The sequence below is a fragment of the Oncorhynchus gorbuscha genome, linkage group LG02 (genome assembly GCF_021184085.1).
Source record: "Oncorhynchus gorbuscha isolate QuinsamMale2020 ecotype Even-year linkage group LG02, OgorEven_v1.0, whole genome shotgun sequence".
Lineage (NCBI taxonomy): Eukaryota > Metazoa > Chordata > Actinopteri > Salmoniformes > Salmonidae > Oncorhynchus > Oncorhynchus gorbuscha.
The window spans coordinates 92926754-92943214 of NC_060174.1; the positions used below are offsets into that span (position 1 = coordinate 92926754).

Sequence of the window (16461 nt, forward strand, 5' to 3'; positions counted from 1 at the left end):
GATGAAAATTACAGGCCTCTCTCATCTTTTTAAGTGGGAAAACTTGCACAATTGGTGGCTGACTAAATACTTTTATGCCCCACTGTAACTTGACGTTGAGGGAGAGATTTTTGTCCTGGCAGTCTCTAACCTCCTCCCTATAGGCTCTCTCGTCTTCAGTGAACAGGCCTACCCCCGTTGCGTCGTCAGCAAACTTAATGATGGTGTTGTGGGTGAATAGGGAGTACAGGAGGGGACTAAGCACACAGCCGGAGGTGTTCAGTCCCAGGGTCCTGAGCTTAGTGATGAGCTTGGAGGGCACTATGGTGTTGAATACTGAATACTCAATGAACAGCATTCTCACATAGATGTTATTCTTGTCCAGGTGGGAGAGGGCAATATGGAGTGTCATTTGTGGATCTGTTGGGGCAATATGTGAATTGGAGTGGGTCCGGGGTGTCTGGGATGACGGTGTTGATGTGAGCCATGACCAGCCATTCAAAGCATTTTATGGCTAAAGATATGAGTGATAGTCAATTAGACAGGTTACCTTGGTGTTCATGGACATTAGGGACTATAGTGACTGCTTGAAACATGTAGGTATTAAAAACTTGGTCAAGGAGAGGTTGAAAATGTCAGTGAAGACACTTGCCAGTTGGTCAGTGCAAGCTCTGGGTATGTGCCCTGGTAACCGGCCTGTGAATGCTAACCTGTTTAAAGGTTTTACTCATATTGGCTATGGAGAGCCTGATCACACAATCGTCCGGAACAGCTGGTGCTCTCAAGCATGGTTCAGTGTTGCTTGCCTCAAAGCGAGCATAGCAGGCATTTAGCTCATCTGGTTGGCTCACATCACTGTGCAGCTCATGGCTGGGTTTCCCTTAATAATCCATGATAGTTTGCAAGCCCTGCCACATTCGTTGAGTGTCAGAGCCAGCGCAGTACGATACGATCTCAGTCCTTTATTGTCACTTTGCCTGTTCGGTGGCTCGTCAGAGCAATATTTCTTATAAGCGTCTGGATTTGTGTCCCGCTCCTTGAAAGCAGCAGCTCAAGCTTTTAGCCCAGTGCAGATGTTGCCTGCAATTCATGGTTTCTGGTTTGGAAATGTATGTAGTCACTGGGGGTACGACATCGTCAATGTACTTGTTAATGATGCCGGTGACTGATGTGGTAAGTGTTTGTTTGATGTTTGTTAAGTTATGGTAATTTCTGTTGATGCAATAAAATATAAATAATTATGTCACGTCTTGATTGATGCCTATCTCAGTGGACTAATCCATTCCGGAGGCGGAGGGGAGGCACACCAGTATCATCAGTTTGTACATTTACCATTAATTCCCATAATTTCTACAATGTTTGTTTGGTTACGGTAATTTCTGGTAATGCATTCAATATATTATTATTATTAGTCTTTTACAGTTCTCATTGTAGGAGTTGTAGAAAAGGCCCATGGAGTTGGTGGAATACTCCTTTAATTCATTGCCATTTACTCAGCTGGGCCAGGGGCGCTTTAATTAGGTCAGGTGGAAATGTCCGACAGATCTCAACTCCATAAAAGGAGGAAATTTCCATTGCCTGATCTCGCTGCTTTCTCTTCCTTAACTCCATCTCATCCAGAAGTTCTGTGCGTCCATGAATCCACGTAAGTCCACCGACTCTGTTACCTTTCATGTTACCTTTCTGAATTATCAGTGGCGATTGGGAGAGTGGGCCATTCAGTTACTGTTAATAGTTATAACCGCGGAGCGCGGCTTGGAGCGCAGCTTCAAACATATTGTGTAATGTGAATTGTCAATGATCACGGCCCTACGGATCGTCATAGGCCAATTATGCAATCGATATGGTTCATGTGTATTGAAATGAATTATATGTACACAAAGACAATTGAAAGAGTGAAATGAGAAACGTCATTGTTTGCTAACTAATTGACTTTGATAATGGGGATAATAGATTGTATAACCATTCCCTGTTTGTATTCTTTCATGATTTATGATAAATAGTTACGAGCCTAAATGACTCGCGGATGATTACTATTGACTTCTTAATGAACTGGACTGTTGAATTCCCTAAATTATGTTAATAATGAATGATATGATTTGATCTTTGATTATGAATTTGATTGGATACATGTTATTTGTTTCCTTTGTGATGCAGCACAGACTACTCAGTAAATATACCACTTTATGGTTAAAGGAATTCCTGCCTCAGTCTCATCCATTCCTCTGTCACCTGACACGTGACCACCTGTTCACCTTCACTGTCAGTCATCCTACCTGTCCAGCTACCCACACAGATTCCAATAATCTTTCAGGAGTGGACATGTTGTTTGCAGAGGGCACACCCTAGGCTACACTTAAGCATAAAAGTAGGCCTAGGCCACCTGGATGAAAATGAAGCCTTAATGTGCCCATTTAGGGATTTTATAGTATGGTCTTAACTCACCATCACTAATGAGCTGTGGAGTTTCTCAAAGTAATTTTTTTCTTCACTTCATACAGCAAGTAAACAAATTATATATTTACATCCATTGAGAATGACAATAGTCCTACAATGTAGCCTATTTGAAAAATATTCTCAGCTCTCTCCCTTTCGATAACCAAACCACTCCAAGTGAAAAGAAGGAGAAAAACAATCATGCTGATCTGGTGAAAACATAATAAAATAGGTCTACCTGATTACTTCTTATGCCTTGCACAAATAGCCTACAGCTGTGTCTGTCCGGAACTCACAATCGCAGGAAACTCAGAGTCCCGAATATTTTATACAATGTTGCAAGTTTGTTAGTGCAAGCTTTTGGCTGGACCAAGTTGATCGTTGACTTAATTATTTAATCAGTGTGCTGAAAGCATCATACAACCTCAGTAGCCAAGTGTGCAAAGCTGTCATCAAGGCAAAGGGTGTCTACTTTAAGGAATCTCAAATATAAAATATATTTTGATTTGTTTAACACTTTTTTGGTTACTACATGATTCCATATGTGTTACTTCATAGCTGTGATGTCTTCACTATTATTCTAAAATGTGGAAAATAGTAAAAATAAAGAGTAGGTGTGTCCAAACTTTTGACTGGTACTGTAGTTGGTTTTTAGGGTGGGCAGACCGCACCACCTTCTGGAGAGCCCTGCGGTTGCGGGCAGTGCAGGTGTTGTACCAGGCGGTGATACATCCCGACAGGATGCTCTCAATTGTGCATCTGTAAAGGTTTGTGAGGGTCTTAGGGGCTTGAAGCATTTCACCTTCTCCACTGCGGTCCCGTTGATGTGGATAGGGGCGTGCTCTCTCTGCTACTACCTGAAGTCCACGATCAGCTCCTTTGTTTTGTTGATGTTGAAGGAGAGGTTATTTTCCTGGCATCACCTCCTCCCTGTAGGCTGTCGTCATTGTTGGTAATCAGGCCTACAACTGTTGTGTCGTCTGCAAACTTGATGATTGAGTTAGAGGCATGCGTGGCCACGCAGTCATGGGTGAACAGGGAGTACAGGAGGGGCCTGAGCATGCACCCTTGTGGGTCCCCTGTGTTGAGGATCAGCAAAGTGGAGGGGTTGTTTCCTACCTTCACCGCCTGGGGGCGGCCCGTCAGGAAGTCCAGGACCCAGAGAGAATGAGAGCCCACAGTCCTTGGGAGTGGGCCAAGTTGGTCATGAATGTTTGGTCTTGAACAGAACTTACAACATCAATCAACATGTTTCAATCAAAATTGTTCAGAAAAGAGTGGGAGTCTGTACCTGAACAAATGTATTTTGTTGCAGAGATGGCCAGTCAATTTGCGTAACGTTATTGTGTATTTTACGTAATGACGCAGTTTTACGTTATCATGCAATGACTTCACAATGTCATTTCGCAACTTTTAGCAACAAATCAACCTCCCTCTAGCAACTTACCCTGAAAATTAGTTGGCAACACTGACTGTGTTATCCTGAAAGTGGGGCGAAGAAGGTGTTTAGCTTGTCCGGGAGAAAGACATCAGTGTCCACGATGTGGCTGGTTTTCCCTTTGTAATCTGTGATTGTCTGTAGACCCTACCACATACGTCTCGTGTCTGAGTCGTTGAATTGCGTCTCTACTTCGTCTCTGTACTGACATTTTGCCTGTTTGATTGCCTTACGGAGGGAATAACTACACTGTTTGTTTTCGACCATATTCCCAGTTACCTTGCCATGGTTAAATGCAGTGGTTCACGCTTTCAGTTTTGCGCGAATGCTGCCATCTATACACAATTTCGGTAGGTTTTAATAGTTACAGTGGGAACAACATCCGCTATACATTTCCTGATGAACTCCGAGCCTACCCGGAACATATTTCAGTCTGCGTGCTCCAAACAATCTTGCATCATGGACTCAGACCAGTGTTGAATAGACCTTAGCACAGGTACTTCTTGTTTGAGTTGCTTAATACGGGTAAAACTAAATAAATGTAGCTTTAAAGTTCTCATAAAGATTGTCTCAGATGGATTACATCTTCGTGCATTGGATGGTTCTATAATCTAATGAGTCTCTGCATACAAATACCTTGGTATTTGGATTGACAATGATTTATCGTTTAAAACAACATACCCCAAATCAAATTTATTTGTCACATACACATGGTTAGCAGATGTTAATGCGAGTGTAGCGAAATGCTTGTGCTTCTAGTTCCGACAATGCAGTAATAACCAACAAGTAATCTAACTAACAATTCCTAAACTACTGTCTTATACACAGTGTAAGGGGATAAAGAATATGTACATAAGGATATATGAATGAGTGATGGTACAGAGCAGCATAGGCAAGATACAGTAGATGGTATCAAGTACAGTATATACATATAAGATGAGTATGTAAACAAAGTGGCATAGTTAAAGTGGCTAGTGATACATGTATAACATAAGGATGCAGTCAATGATATAGAGTACAGTATATACGTATGCATATGAGATGAATAATGTAGGGTAAGTAACATTATATAAGGTAGCATTGTTTAAAGTGGCTAGTGATATTTACATCATTCCCATCAATTCCCATTATTAAAGTGGCTGGAGTTGAGTCAGTGTCAGTGTGTTGGCAGCGGCCACTCAATGTTAGTGGTGGCTGTTTAACAGTCTGATGGCCTTGAGATAGAAGCTGTTTTTCAGTCTCTCGGTCCCAGCTTTGATGCACCTGTACTGACCTCGCCTTCTGGATGATAGCGGGGTGAACAGGCAGTGGCTCGGGTGGTTGATGTCCTTGATGATCTTTATGGCCTTCCTGTAACATCGGGTGGTGTAGGTGTCCTGGAGGGCAGGTAGTTTGCCCCCGGTGATGCGTTGTGCAGACCTCACTACCCTCTGGAGAGCCTTACGGTTGAGGGCGGAGCAGTTGCCGTACCAGGCGGTGATACAGCCCGCCAGGATGCTCTCGATTGTGCATCTGTAGAAGTTTGAGTGCTTTTGGTGACAAGCCAAATTTCTTCAGCCTCCTGAGGTTGAAGAGGCGCTGCTGCGCCTTCTTCACGATGCTGTCTGTGTGAGTGGACCAATTCAGTTTGTCTGTGATGTGTATGCCGAGGAACTTAAAACTTGCTACCCTCTCCACTACTGTTCCATCGATGTGGATAGGGGGTGTTCCCTCTGCTGTTTCCTGAAATCCACAATCATCTCCTTAGTTTTGTTGACGTTGAGTGTGAGGTTATTTTCCTGACACCACACTCCGAGGGCCCTCACCTCCTCCCTGTAGGCAGTCTCATCGTTGGCTTCCTATTTCACAACAAAGCATCCTTCACTCATGCTGCCAAACATACCCTTGTAAAACTGACCATCCTACCAATCCTCGACTTTGGCGATGTCATTTACAAAATAGCCTCCAATACCCTACTCAACAAATTGGATGCAGTCTATCACAGTGCAATCCGTTTTGTCACCAAAGCCCCATATACTATCCACCATTGCGACCTGTACGCTCTCGTTGGCTGGCCCTCGCTTCATACTCGTCGCCAAACCCACTGGCTCCATGTCATCTACAAGACCCTGCTAGGTAAAGTCCCCCCTTATCTCAGCTCGCTGGTCACCATAGCATCTCCCACCTGTAGCACACGCTCCAGCAGGTATATCTCTCTGGTCACCCCCAAAACCAATTCTTTCTTTGGCCGCCTCTCCTTCCAGTTCTCTGCTGCCAGTGACTGGAACGAACTGCAAAAATCTCAAACTGGAAACACTTATCTCCCTCACTAGCTTTAAGCACCAACTGTCAGAGCATCTTATAGATTACTGCACCTGTACATAGCCCACCTATAATTTAGCCCAAACAACTACCTCTTTCCCAACTGTATTTAATTTATTTATTTATTTTGCTCCTTTGCACCCCATTATTTTTATGTCTACTTTGCACATTCTTCCATTGCAAAACTACCATTCCAGTGTTTTACTTGCTATATTGTATTTACTTTGCCACCATGACCTTTTTTGCCTTTACCTCCCTTCTCACCTCATTTGCTCACATTGTATATAGACTTGTTTATACTGTATTATTGACTGTATGTTTGTTTTACTCCATGTGTAACTCTGTGTCGTTGTATCTGTCGAACTGCTTTGATTTATCTTGGCCAGGTCGCAATTGTAAATGAGAACTTGTTCTCAACTTGCCTACCTGGTTAAATAAAGGTGAAATAAAAAATAAAAAAAATAAAAAAATCGTTGTTGGTAATCAAGCCTACCACTGTTGTGTCGTCCGCAAACTTGATGATTGAGTTGGAGGCGTGCGTGGCCACGCAGTCGTGGGTGAACAGGGAGTACAGGAGAGGGCTCAGAACGCACACTTGTGGGGCCCCAGTGTTGAGGATCAGAGGGGAGGAGATGTTGTTAACTATCCTCACCACCTGGGGGCGGCCCGTCAGGAAGTCCAGTACCCAGTTGCACAGGGCGGGGTCGAGACCCAGGGTCTCGAGCTTGATGACAAGCTTGGAGGGTACTATGGTGTTGAATGCCGAGCTGTAGTCGATGAACAGCATTCTCACATAGGTATTACTCTTGTCCAGATGGGTTAGGGCAGTGTGTAGTGTGGTTGAGATTGCATCGTCTGTGGACCTATTTGGGCGGTAAGCAAATTGGAGTGGGTCTAGGGTGTCAGGTAGGGTGGAGGTGATATGGTCCTTGACTAGTCTCTCAAAGCACTTCATGATGACGGAAGTGAGTGCTACGGGGCGGTAGTCGTTTAGCTCAGTTACCTTAGCTTTCTTGGGAACAGGAACAATGGTGGCCCACTTGAAGCATGTGGGAACAGCAGACTAGTATAGGGATTGATTGAATATGTCCGTAAACACACCGTCCAGCTGGTCTGAGCATGCTCTGAGGGCGCGGCTGGGGATGCAGTCTGGGCCTGCAGCCTTGCGAGGGTTAACATGTTTAAATGTCTTACTCACCTCGGCTGCAGTGAAGGAGAGACCACATGTTTTCGTTGCAGGCCGTGTCAGTGGCACTGTATTGTCCTCAAAGCGGGCAAAAAAGTTATTTAGTCTGCCTGGGAGCAAGACATCCTGGTCTGTGACTGGGCTGGATTTCTTCCTGTAGTCTGTGATTGACTGTAGACCCTGTCACATGCCTCTTGTGTCTGAGCCGTTGAATTGAGATTCTACTTTGTCTCTGTACTGACGCTTAGCTTGTTTGATAGCCTTGCGAAGGGAATAGCTGCACTGTTTGTATTCGGTCATGTTACCAGACACCTTGCCCTGATTAAAAGCAGTGGTTCGGGCTTTCAGTTTCATGCGAATGCTGCCATCAATCCACGGTTTCTGGTTAGGGAATGTTTTAATCGTTGCTATGGGAACGACATCTTCAACGCACGTTCTAATGAACTCGCACACCGAATCAGCGTATTCGTCAATGTTGTTATCTGACGCAATACAAAACATATTCCAGTCCACGTGCTGGAAGCAGTCTTGGAGTGTGGAGTCAGCTTGGTCGGACCAGCGTTGGACAGACCTCAGCGTGGGAGCCTCTAGTTTTAGTTTCTGTCTGTAGGCAGGGATCAGCAAAATGGAGTCGTGGTCAGCTTTTCCCGAAAGGGGGGCGGGGCAGGGCCTTATATGCGTCGCTGAAGTTAGAGTAACAATGATCCAAGGTTTTTCCACCCCTGGTTGCGCAATCGATATGCTGATAAAATTTAGGGAGTCTTGTTTTCAGATTAGCCTTGTTAAAATCCCCAGCTACAATGAATGCAGCCTCCGGATAAATGGTTTCCAGTTTGCAAAGAGTTAAATAAAGTTCGTTCAGAGCCATCAATTTGTCTGCTTGGGGGGGGATATATACGGCTGTGATTATAATCGAAGAGAATTCTCTTGGTAGATAATGCGGTCTACATTTGATTGTGAGGAATTCTAAATCAGGTGAACAGAAGGATTTGAGTTCCTGTATGTTTCTTTCATCACACCATGTCTCGTTAGTCATAAGGCATACGCCCCCGCCCCTCTTCTTACCAGAAAGGTGTTTGTTTCTGTCGGTGCGATGCGTGGAGAAACCAGCTGGCTGCACCGCTTCGGATAGCGTCTCTCCAGTGAGCCATGTTTCCGTGAAGCACAGAACGTTACAGTCTCTGATGTCCCTCTGGAATGCTACCCTTGCTCGGATTGCATCAACCTTGTTGTCTAGAGACTGGACATTGGCAAGAAGAATGCTCGGGAGTGGTGCACGGTGTGCTCGTCTCCGGAGTCTGACCAGAAGACCGCCGCGTTTCCCCCTTTTTCGGAGTCATTTTTTTTGGGTCGCTGCATGCGATCCATTCCGTTGTCCTGTTTGTAAGGCAGAACACAGGATCCGCGTCGCGAAAAACATATTCTTGGTCGTACTGATGGTGAGTTGACGCTGATCTTATATTCAGTAGTTCTTCTCGACTGTATGTAATGAAACCTAAGATGACCTGGGGTACTAATGTAAGAAATAACACGTAAAAAAAAAAAAAAAACTGCATAGTTTCCTAGGAACGCGAAGCGAGGCGGCCATCTCTGTCGGCGCCGGAAGTAACTGAGTAAATGAGCTTGTTAAGAAACTAAGATTTAAAGTGGGATTTGTTTTACAGAAATAGATCTTGTCTCTCTCTAGTCAGCAGGAAGCAGATTGTGCAGTAAACCTTTCTACCTGTTCTCGATTTTGGTGATACTATCAAGAGGCAGTTGCACTTTGATAAATAGTATCACCAAAATCGAGAACAGGTAGAAAGGTTTACTGCACAATCTGCTTCCTGCTGACTAGAGAGAGACAAGATCTATTTCTGTAAAACAAATCCCACTTTAAATCTTAGTTTCTTAACAAGCTCATTTACTCAGTTACTTCCGGCGCCGACAGAGATGGCCGCCTCGCTTCGCGTTCCTAGGAAACTATGCAGTTTTTTTTTTTTTTTTTTTACGTGTTATTTCTTACAACTGCTGGATCCTGTTACTTCAATAGCGCTTTTAATTTTATCACAGGAGTTTTATTACTCATCACTATATTCTTTGGCTGGACCTCTTTGAAGTCACATCATTACACTCTTCTTCTTCTTTTTTTTACAAAGCCCTACTCCACAAGCTTCCGACTTAACTTGTAATTTTATATCTTAATAGTGAAGTTATCAAACCTGGTCACAATGGTTGGTTAACTCTGGAGACTCCTTTGGTGTCTTCAAAGTTCGCTAAATCGCCCTTTCATTTTTATGCTCCGTATGTTTGGAATAATCACCAAAAAACAGTACACATAGAAACCTTAGTGTCCCTGTGGCAGTTTAGAGAGTGGACAGATGAATTTTACAATTAAGAATTTGTTTGTTTTAAGTGATAGTGTTTTGTGTACATTTATGTTTGTCTGTGTTTTATTTCTATGAAATTGTATATGCAGGACTCTCTTGAAAAAGAGACACTGGTCTCAATGGTGACTCCCTGCTAAAAGAAAGATAAAATAAATATATATTTTTTTAAACCTCTGACTGGTACCGGGCCTATCCACAAGGGGTTCTTGGAAAGACTCATAAGAATATAGGCCTAATGATCAATTGCACATTAGGGGGTACTTTGGGCAGAGCAAAATGTGATTGGGGCTACATTAACCAAAGAAGTTTGAAAACCGTTGACCTAAAGCATAATAATGTACCTAGGGCCCTGAGTTTTTACTGACCACAGCTGACCAGAAACAACTCAGGGCCCTGATAACTAACAAACAATCAATTATATTATTAACAATCAATTACAATAATCAAGGAATTTCTTGTCATTTCCAATGATGAAATCCCACCAAGATTGATAGGCTAAACGATAGAAAATCAGATCTCTTCCTGAGAGTCTAGAGGAAGACTTGAGGAATGAAGAAGTGACTTACTGTCTTTCTGGCCCACCGTGCCGGAAGCAGACCCCCCAGCAGAGGTTCGTCCCACAGGGCCAGGGGAGTGCTTTGGGCCCCTGCCAGGGATCTTCAGTCCACTGGACTTCAGCATGTTCATCATGTACAGGGAGAAGTGCAGGGATTAAGGCTTTCGGTTTGAGGCACTAGAAGTCGGGATGGTGGCAATACCTCTCCATTTTAGCTGTGGAGATGAGTGGAGGAATCAATGTCTTAGTGATGATGATAGCTTCATCTGTCTGTATATATTTTTTTCACCTTTATATAACCAGGTAGGCTAGTTGAGAACAAGTTCTCATTTACAACTGCGACCTGGCCAAGATAAAGCAAAGCAGTGCAACACAAAAACAACAACAACAGAGTTACACATGGAAAAAACAAACTTAGTCAATAACACAATAGAGGAAAAAAATATATATTCAGTGTGTACAAATGAGGTAAGATAAGGGAGAGAAGGCAATAAATAGGCCATAGTGGTGAAATAATTACAATTTAGAAATTAAACACTGGAGTGATAGAAGATGAATATGCAAGTAGAGATACTGGTGTGCAAAGGGAGCAAAAAAAAGAACAGTATGGGGATGACGTAGATGGGCTATGTACAGGTGCAGTGATCTGTGAGCTGCTCTGACAGCTGGTGCTTAATGTTAGTGAGGGAGATATGGGTCTCCAGCTTCAGTGATTTTTGCAAATAGTTCCAATCATTGGCAGCAGAGAACTGGAAGGAAAGGCAGCCAAAGGAGGAATTGGCTTTGGGGCTGACCAGTGAAATATACCTGCTGGAGCGCGTGCTATGGGTGGGTGCTGCTATGGTGACCAGTGAGCTGTGATAAGGCGGGGCTTTACCTAGCAAAGACTTATAGATGACCTGGAGCCAGTGGGTTTGGCAACGAATATGAAGCGAGGGCCAGCCAATGAGAGCATACAGGTCGCAGTGGTGAGTAGTATATGGGGCTTTGGTGACAAAACGAATGGCACTGTGATAGACTGCATCCAATTAGCTGAGTAGAGTGTTGGAGGCTATTTTGAAAATAACATCGCCGAAGTTAAGGATGGTCAGTTTTACGAGGGTGTGTTTGGCAGCATGAGTGAAGGATGCTTTGTTTCGAAATAGGAAGCAGGTTCTAGATTTAATTTTGGATTGGAGATGCTTAATGTGAGTCAGGAAGGAGAGTTTACAGTCTAACCAGACACCTAGGTATTTGTAGTTGTCCACATATTCTAAGTCACAACCGTCCAGAGTAGTGATGCTGGACAGGCAGGCAGGTGCTGGCAGAGATCGGTTGAGGAGCATGCATTTAGTTTTACTTGCATTTAAGAGCAGTTGGAGGCTACGGAAGGAGAGTTGTATGGCATTGAAGCTCGTCTGGAGGTTAGTTAACAGTGTCCAAAGAAGGGCCAGAAGTATACAGAATGGTGTGGTCTGCGTAGAGGTGGATCAGAAAATCACCAGCAACAAGAGCGACATCGTTGATGTTTTAACCAGAGAAAAGAGTCGGCCCGAGAATTAAACCCTGTGGCACCCCCATAGACTGCCAGAGGTCCGGACAACAGGCCCTCCGATTTGACACGCTGAACTCTGTCTGAGAAGTAGTTGGTGAACCAGGCGAGGCAGTCATTTGAGAAACCAAGGCTGTTGAGTCTGCCGATAAGAATGGTGGTGATTGACATAGTCGAAAGCCTTGGCCAGGTTGATGAATACAGCTGCACAGTATTGTCTCTCATCGATGGTGGTTATGATGTCGCAAAGGCTTTGCAGCTAACAAATGTTGGTTCCCAGAACATTCTGTGCTAGCTGAGTTCTTGTTGAACACTCCAGCCATTTTAAAAAGCAGAGGGTCTATGCCTTTTCGGTGTACAAGTCAAGCCATGTCAAGGTGTACCCAGTGTAGCCTATACTATACTACTGTATACAAATTGAAATAGTTGAGTGGTCCCTCTTCAAAGAAATAGCCTATCTATAGATCAGAAAACAATATTTGTGATTTGGGTTAATCATCTATGTTGCTGAGTCTACTGGACTTAGTAAGTCCAGTTTATTGTTTCAAGTGTGTTGATGGTGAATAAATACACATGGAGTTAAATGTGTCACAAGGCTAAAATATATATTTCAAGAATATTCACTGACAGAAAGAAATATATTTGGTATTGTCTTTGGTTATGCATACATTCTAAATGAATAACCTATGCCTATGTATTAAATAGTGTTGGTTGGTTATTAGGCTACTGTAAGGATTAGGGTGGCTAGTAGCTAGGCCTTGCTGCAACCTGGACTCAAGGGTAGACATAGCAAATGTAAAGCCCTGGTTGGTTTAAAACGTGTACTTAATGCAAGCATGACTCAGTATATGTTGTTCTCTAATACTCGCAATTTAAAAATTTAAAAATCAGTTGAACTACATATTTACTATTTGGATGGTTCCCTCATCGATTGGGGGCCCGCCTATAAATATCTGGGCATTTAGGTTGACAAAGACTTAATGTTTAAAAAAATGTATGGATGAGCTAGTTAAAAAGCTATGATTTAAAGTGGGCTTCTTTTTTACAAATAGATCTGGCCTCTTTCTGAATAGCAGGAAGCAGATTGTACAGTCAACTTTCCTGACAGTTATTGATTATGGTGACACAATTTACCAGATTGCAGCAGCCACTACTCTTAAATCATTGGATGCCGTCTACTATAGCGCCTTTCGTTTTATCAAAGGTGACAGTTTTAATACTCAATACTGAATGCTGTATCAAAAGGTTGGTTGTCCTCATTAAAGTCCTGTAGATCACTTCATTATTCCCTTTTTGTTTACAAAGCTCTACTACACAAGCTTCTAACTTACCTAACTTCATTGATAACATATAAAAGAATGTGCTACCAAACTGGCTCACAGGAACTCTTGAGGTCATGTGGTCTTGTCCAATTTTGGTAAATACTCCTTTAGTTTTAATGCCCCCATTGTTGGAGTAACCTACAAAATTCCTTGCATCTCGATTCCCTGGTACCGCCAGGGCAGTTTAGGACTATGATATTGAATGACTTCATTATGCATTGCAGTTGTTTTGATTGATTGTAGTGGTTAATTTGTTGAAATTGTGGTGTTGAGGTTGTTTTATTTTAAACGTAATTTATTTTCCTGTTTGTGTGAACAATTTGGCACCATTGGTCTCACTTGTGCTACCCTGAATAAATAAAAGTGAATAATAAAATATAAAAACCTTTGGGTTGCTAGACGTTCAGGTAAAAAAAAATGTTTTACCTTTATTTAACTAGGCAAGTCAGTTAAGAACAAATTCTTATTTTCAATGACGGCCTAGGAACAGTGGGTTAACTGCATGTTCAGGGGCAGAACAACAGATTTGTACCTTGTCAGCTCAGGGATTTGAACTTGCAACCTTTCGGTTACTAGTCCAAAGCTCTAACCACTAGGCTACCCTGCTGCCCCAGGTCCTACACCTATCCATCCTCTCATACTGGCTTAAAGGGATACTTCAAGATTTTGGCGATGAGGCCCTTTACCTACTTCCCCAGAGTCAGATGAATGTGTGGATACCATTTTTATGTCTCCGTGTGCAGTTTAAAGGATGTTCCTAACAAGTACAAGCACAATTGCTCAGCACAGTTAGCACAATGACTGGAAGTCTACGGGTATCTGCGCTACCAGTCATTGCGCTAACAGTAGTTAACATCGGCTCAATAAACTACTAACTTCCTTCATACTGGACACAGAGATATAAAAATGGTATCCATGAGTTAATATGACTATGAGGAAAGGCCTCATCGCCAAAATCCTAAAGCATCCTTTTAAGTAACCTGTTTTATGTAACCATATCAAACATAAATTATACTACTCACAGATTTACATTTACTATGTTACATCTAGTCATTGAGGCCAGGCTGCTTGCCGAAACACTGAGACCTGATCAGCTGTATTCCCAGTTGAATGCATGGCTTTCAAGACAAATATTTTACATCTCTTCAACTATAATATGTAATTCATGACAACGTTACATCACTATTCTGGCACCACATCTCGCATTTATGCTGGTTATCGAGATGAGATGTCTGAAGAATGCAATAGTGCTTTCACAGTATCAGCACCATTCAGTTTACTCATGTATCGACATCAATTTGTATGTTGTTTTTCGCAATAGGGCAAGGCTTAAATCCTTTTAGAATATTTTCTCAGGGCAGTTTTATGACAGCACTGCGAAGGGGCTATATTCTTGACAATGCGAAGTTGCTACATGTAGCCTGCTATATGACAGTGCAGTAGAGCTAGGCTACAATGTTACAATTTGATGCTCTAAACGTAGGACCATTGGGCTGTTAAATGACACATGGTTGTCTGCTAAGCTTGTTGAATACATTGTTGCTGTTTACACAATTACATTGCGAATGTATATATTTCCGTGACAGGGAAACATAAGGTGCACCCGAGAACATACAACGCAAATGTTTTTCTATTGTTATACCCACTGCAGCGCGGTGTGTATTTCTACTTGAGCTCAACAAATCCCTTAAACGATAAATATGCTAGAACGAAAAGCTTACCTTTTTATATCCAATTTACGCATAAACGTGTCCAAAAAGCGGCGAACTTGCTTTTTTCCTAGAGGGGTCCGCGGATCGGTTGATTTATCAGGTTGCCACTCCCTATACCCCCACACAGGGATGAACAAAAAATATGGATGCTTAGATAGAGCTGGAAGGGAGAATGTGGCAGGATGCGAGCCGCAGTAGGCTAAATCAGGCGAAGATGCCGGTTTATTTTGAGAATGCGACTTTCAGAAATAAAATTAGATTGTTGCTTCAGTTTGCTGTGAATATTCAATGTAACTATATGCAAATCCCTAGGTCTCTCTTTTTGTTAGCGCAAAGCAGCATCAGCAACTTCAACCAGCTTAAATCCGCTGTTCAGGACGCTTTAAAACGTTAACCAGTACACACATGTGGCCTATTGAACACAGAGGGATGAGGTTTTCAATGTTTCGCTTGGGGCGCAATGGATGTTCGGTCTCTTTTTTCGCCTCTGTAGAGGATCCTCCCCCTTCGCTGGCTTCAGCCAAACAAAGAGTTTAGGAAGTGGACGGTAATGCTATGAGAGAAGGCTACAAAGCCAACATTTAACCCAACCAAGCTATGAAGATACAATTGTGTTCTCTGGTTTGAAAGGCATTCATAAATAGTTAAATATGTTGCATAAAAATGTAAGGTGCAGGAGAAAGTAGTATACTATAGGAATTTATCCAGATTATTCACTGGTCCAGATCTCCAATTTGCTCAGGAATTCATGTGCTGAATCAATGCGAATGAGTTATCATTCCTGGAAATCCATGGAATGCCCTCGCATCATAAATTAATTCCCACTTTGCAATAGCCTAGTGCCCCTAATACGACTTACATACAGTTCTCACTTTTTTGCAATGCACACTTTAAAGGATTTTCCAATAAACAGAGATAATAAACTGACAATGTAATAACATTGTAACAACACTGACTAATGTTATACTACCATGCAGGCTAAAACCCAATGACTGTATATACACATATTTGTATTAGGAAAACCTTGCCCTTGCCTATATTTTGTCATATTCATGGTAAAATAAAATAAAAATATTCGGAGACATTTCAACAACTCTCAATAAGTTACTAATGTAATGTGATTTTGTGTCATAAATGTAATGTGCACTGGTCCATCAAATTTCAACAATACCCCTTAAAGCACACAACAATCATTCCCTCAGGCATCTCAATGGCTGCCTGTGGCACAACTTTGATAGACTGAGGCAATTTGTCAGCGTCTAATCTTCACAGTGGCCCCGAGTGTCAAGGATGAGGTTAGCCCTATTGCATGCTTATAAAAAATGCAATTGACAAAGCTGGTAGTGCAATTATAGGCCAAAGATCTTGTTGAAGTGATGCCTCATGGTTAGTAATGTTTGGTCTACAAATTAACCTTGGCTTAGCGGTGGTGAATGATGAATGTAGCAGGTCAAACGGGTATTTCTCCTCAAATTCAAAGTTTATCAGATGTAAATTGAGCTAAATCCATATTCCAATCCATATCATTGATTGTGTAGACTCCCCTATACTTGTCTGTGGAAAAATCTAAAGGTCTCAATTCCAAATTAATAAGAATTGGGAAACATTGAAATAATTGCAACCTAGATTAC

The 16461-nt window shown here is 42.4% G+C and overlaps 1 protein-coding gene across 6 annotated transcripts in view; it reads right to left on the reverse strand.

The window, feature by feature from the left end:
* The window catches only part of clip2 (CAP-GLY domain containing linker protein 2), a 70694-nt gene extending 55381 nt beyond the window's left edge, over nucleotides 1–15313 (reverse strand). For all 6 annotated transcript variants that reach the window (XM_046327393.1, XM_046327379.1, XM_046327370.1 and 3 more), the window contains exons 1-2: nucleotides 14840–15313; nucleotides 10276–10480 (exon numbers count right to left, since the gene is read on the reverse strand). In XM_046327393.1, coding sequence (XP_046183349.1) covers nucleotides 10276–10399 — 124 coding nt within the window. In that variant the 5' untranslated portion in view covers nucleotides 10400–10480; nucleotides 14840–15313. The remainder of the gene's footprint in view (nucleotides 1–10275; nucleotides 10481–14839) is intronic.
* Between the last annotated feature and the right edge of the window lie 1148 nt (nucleotides 15314–16461).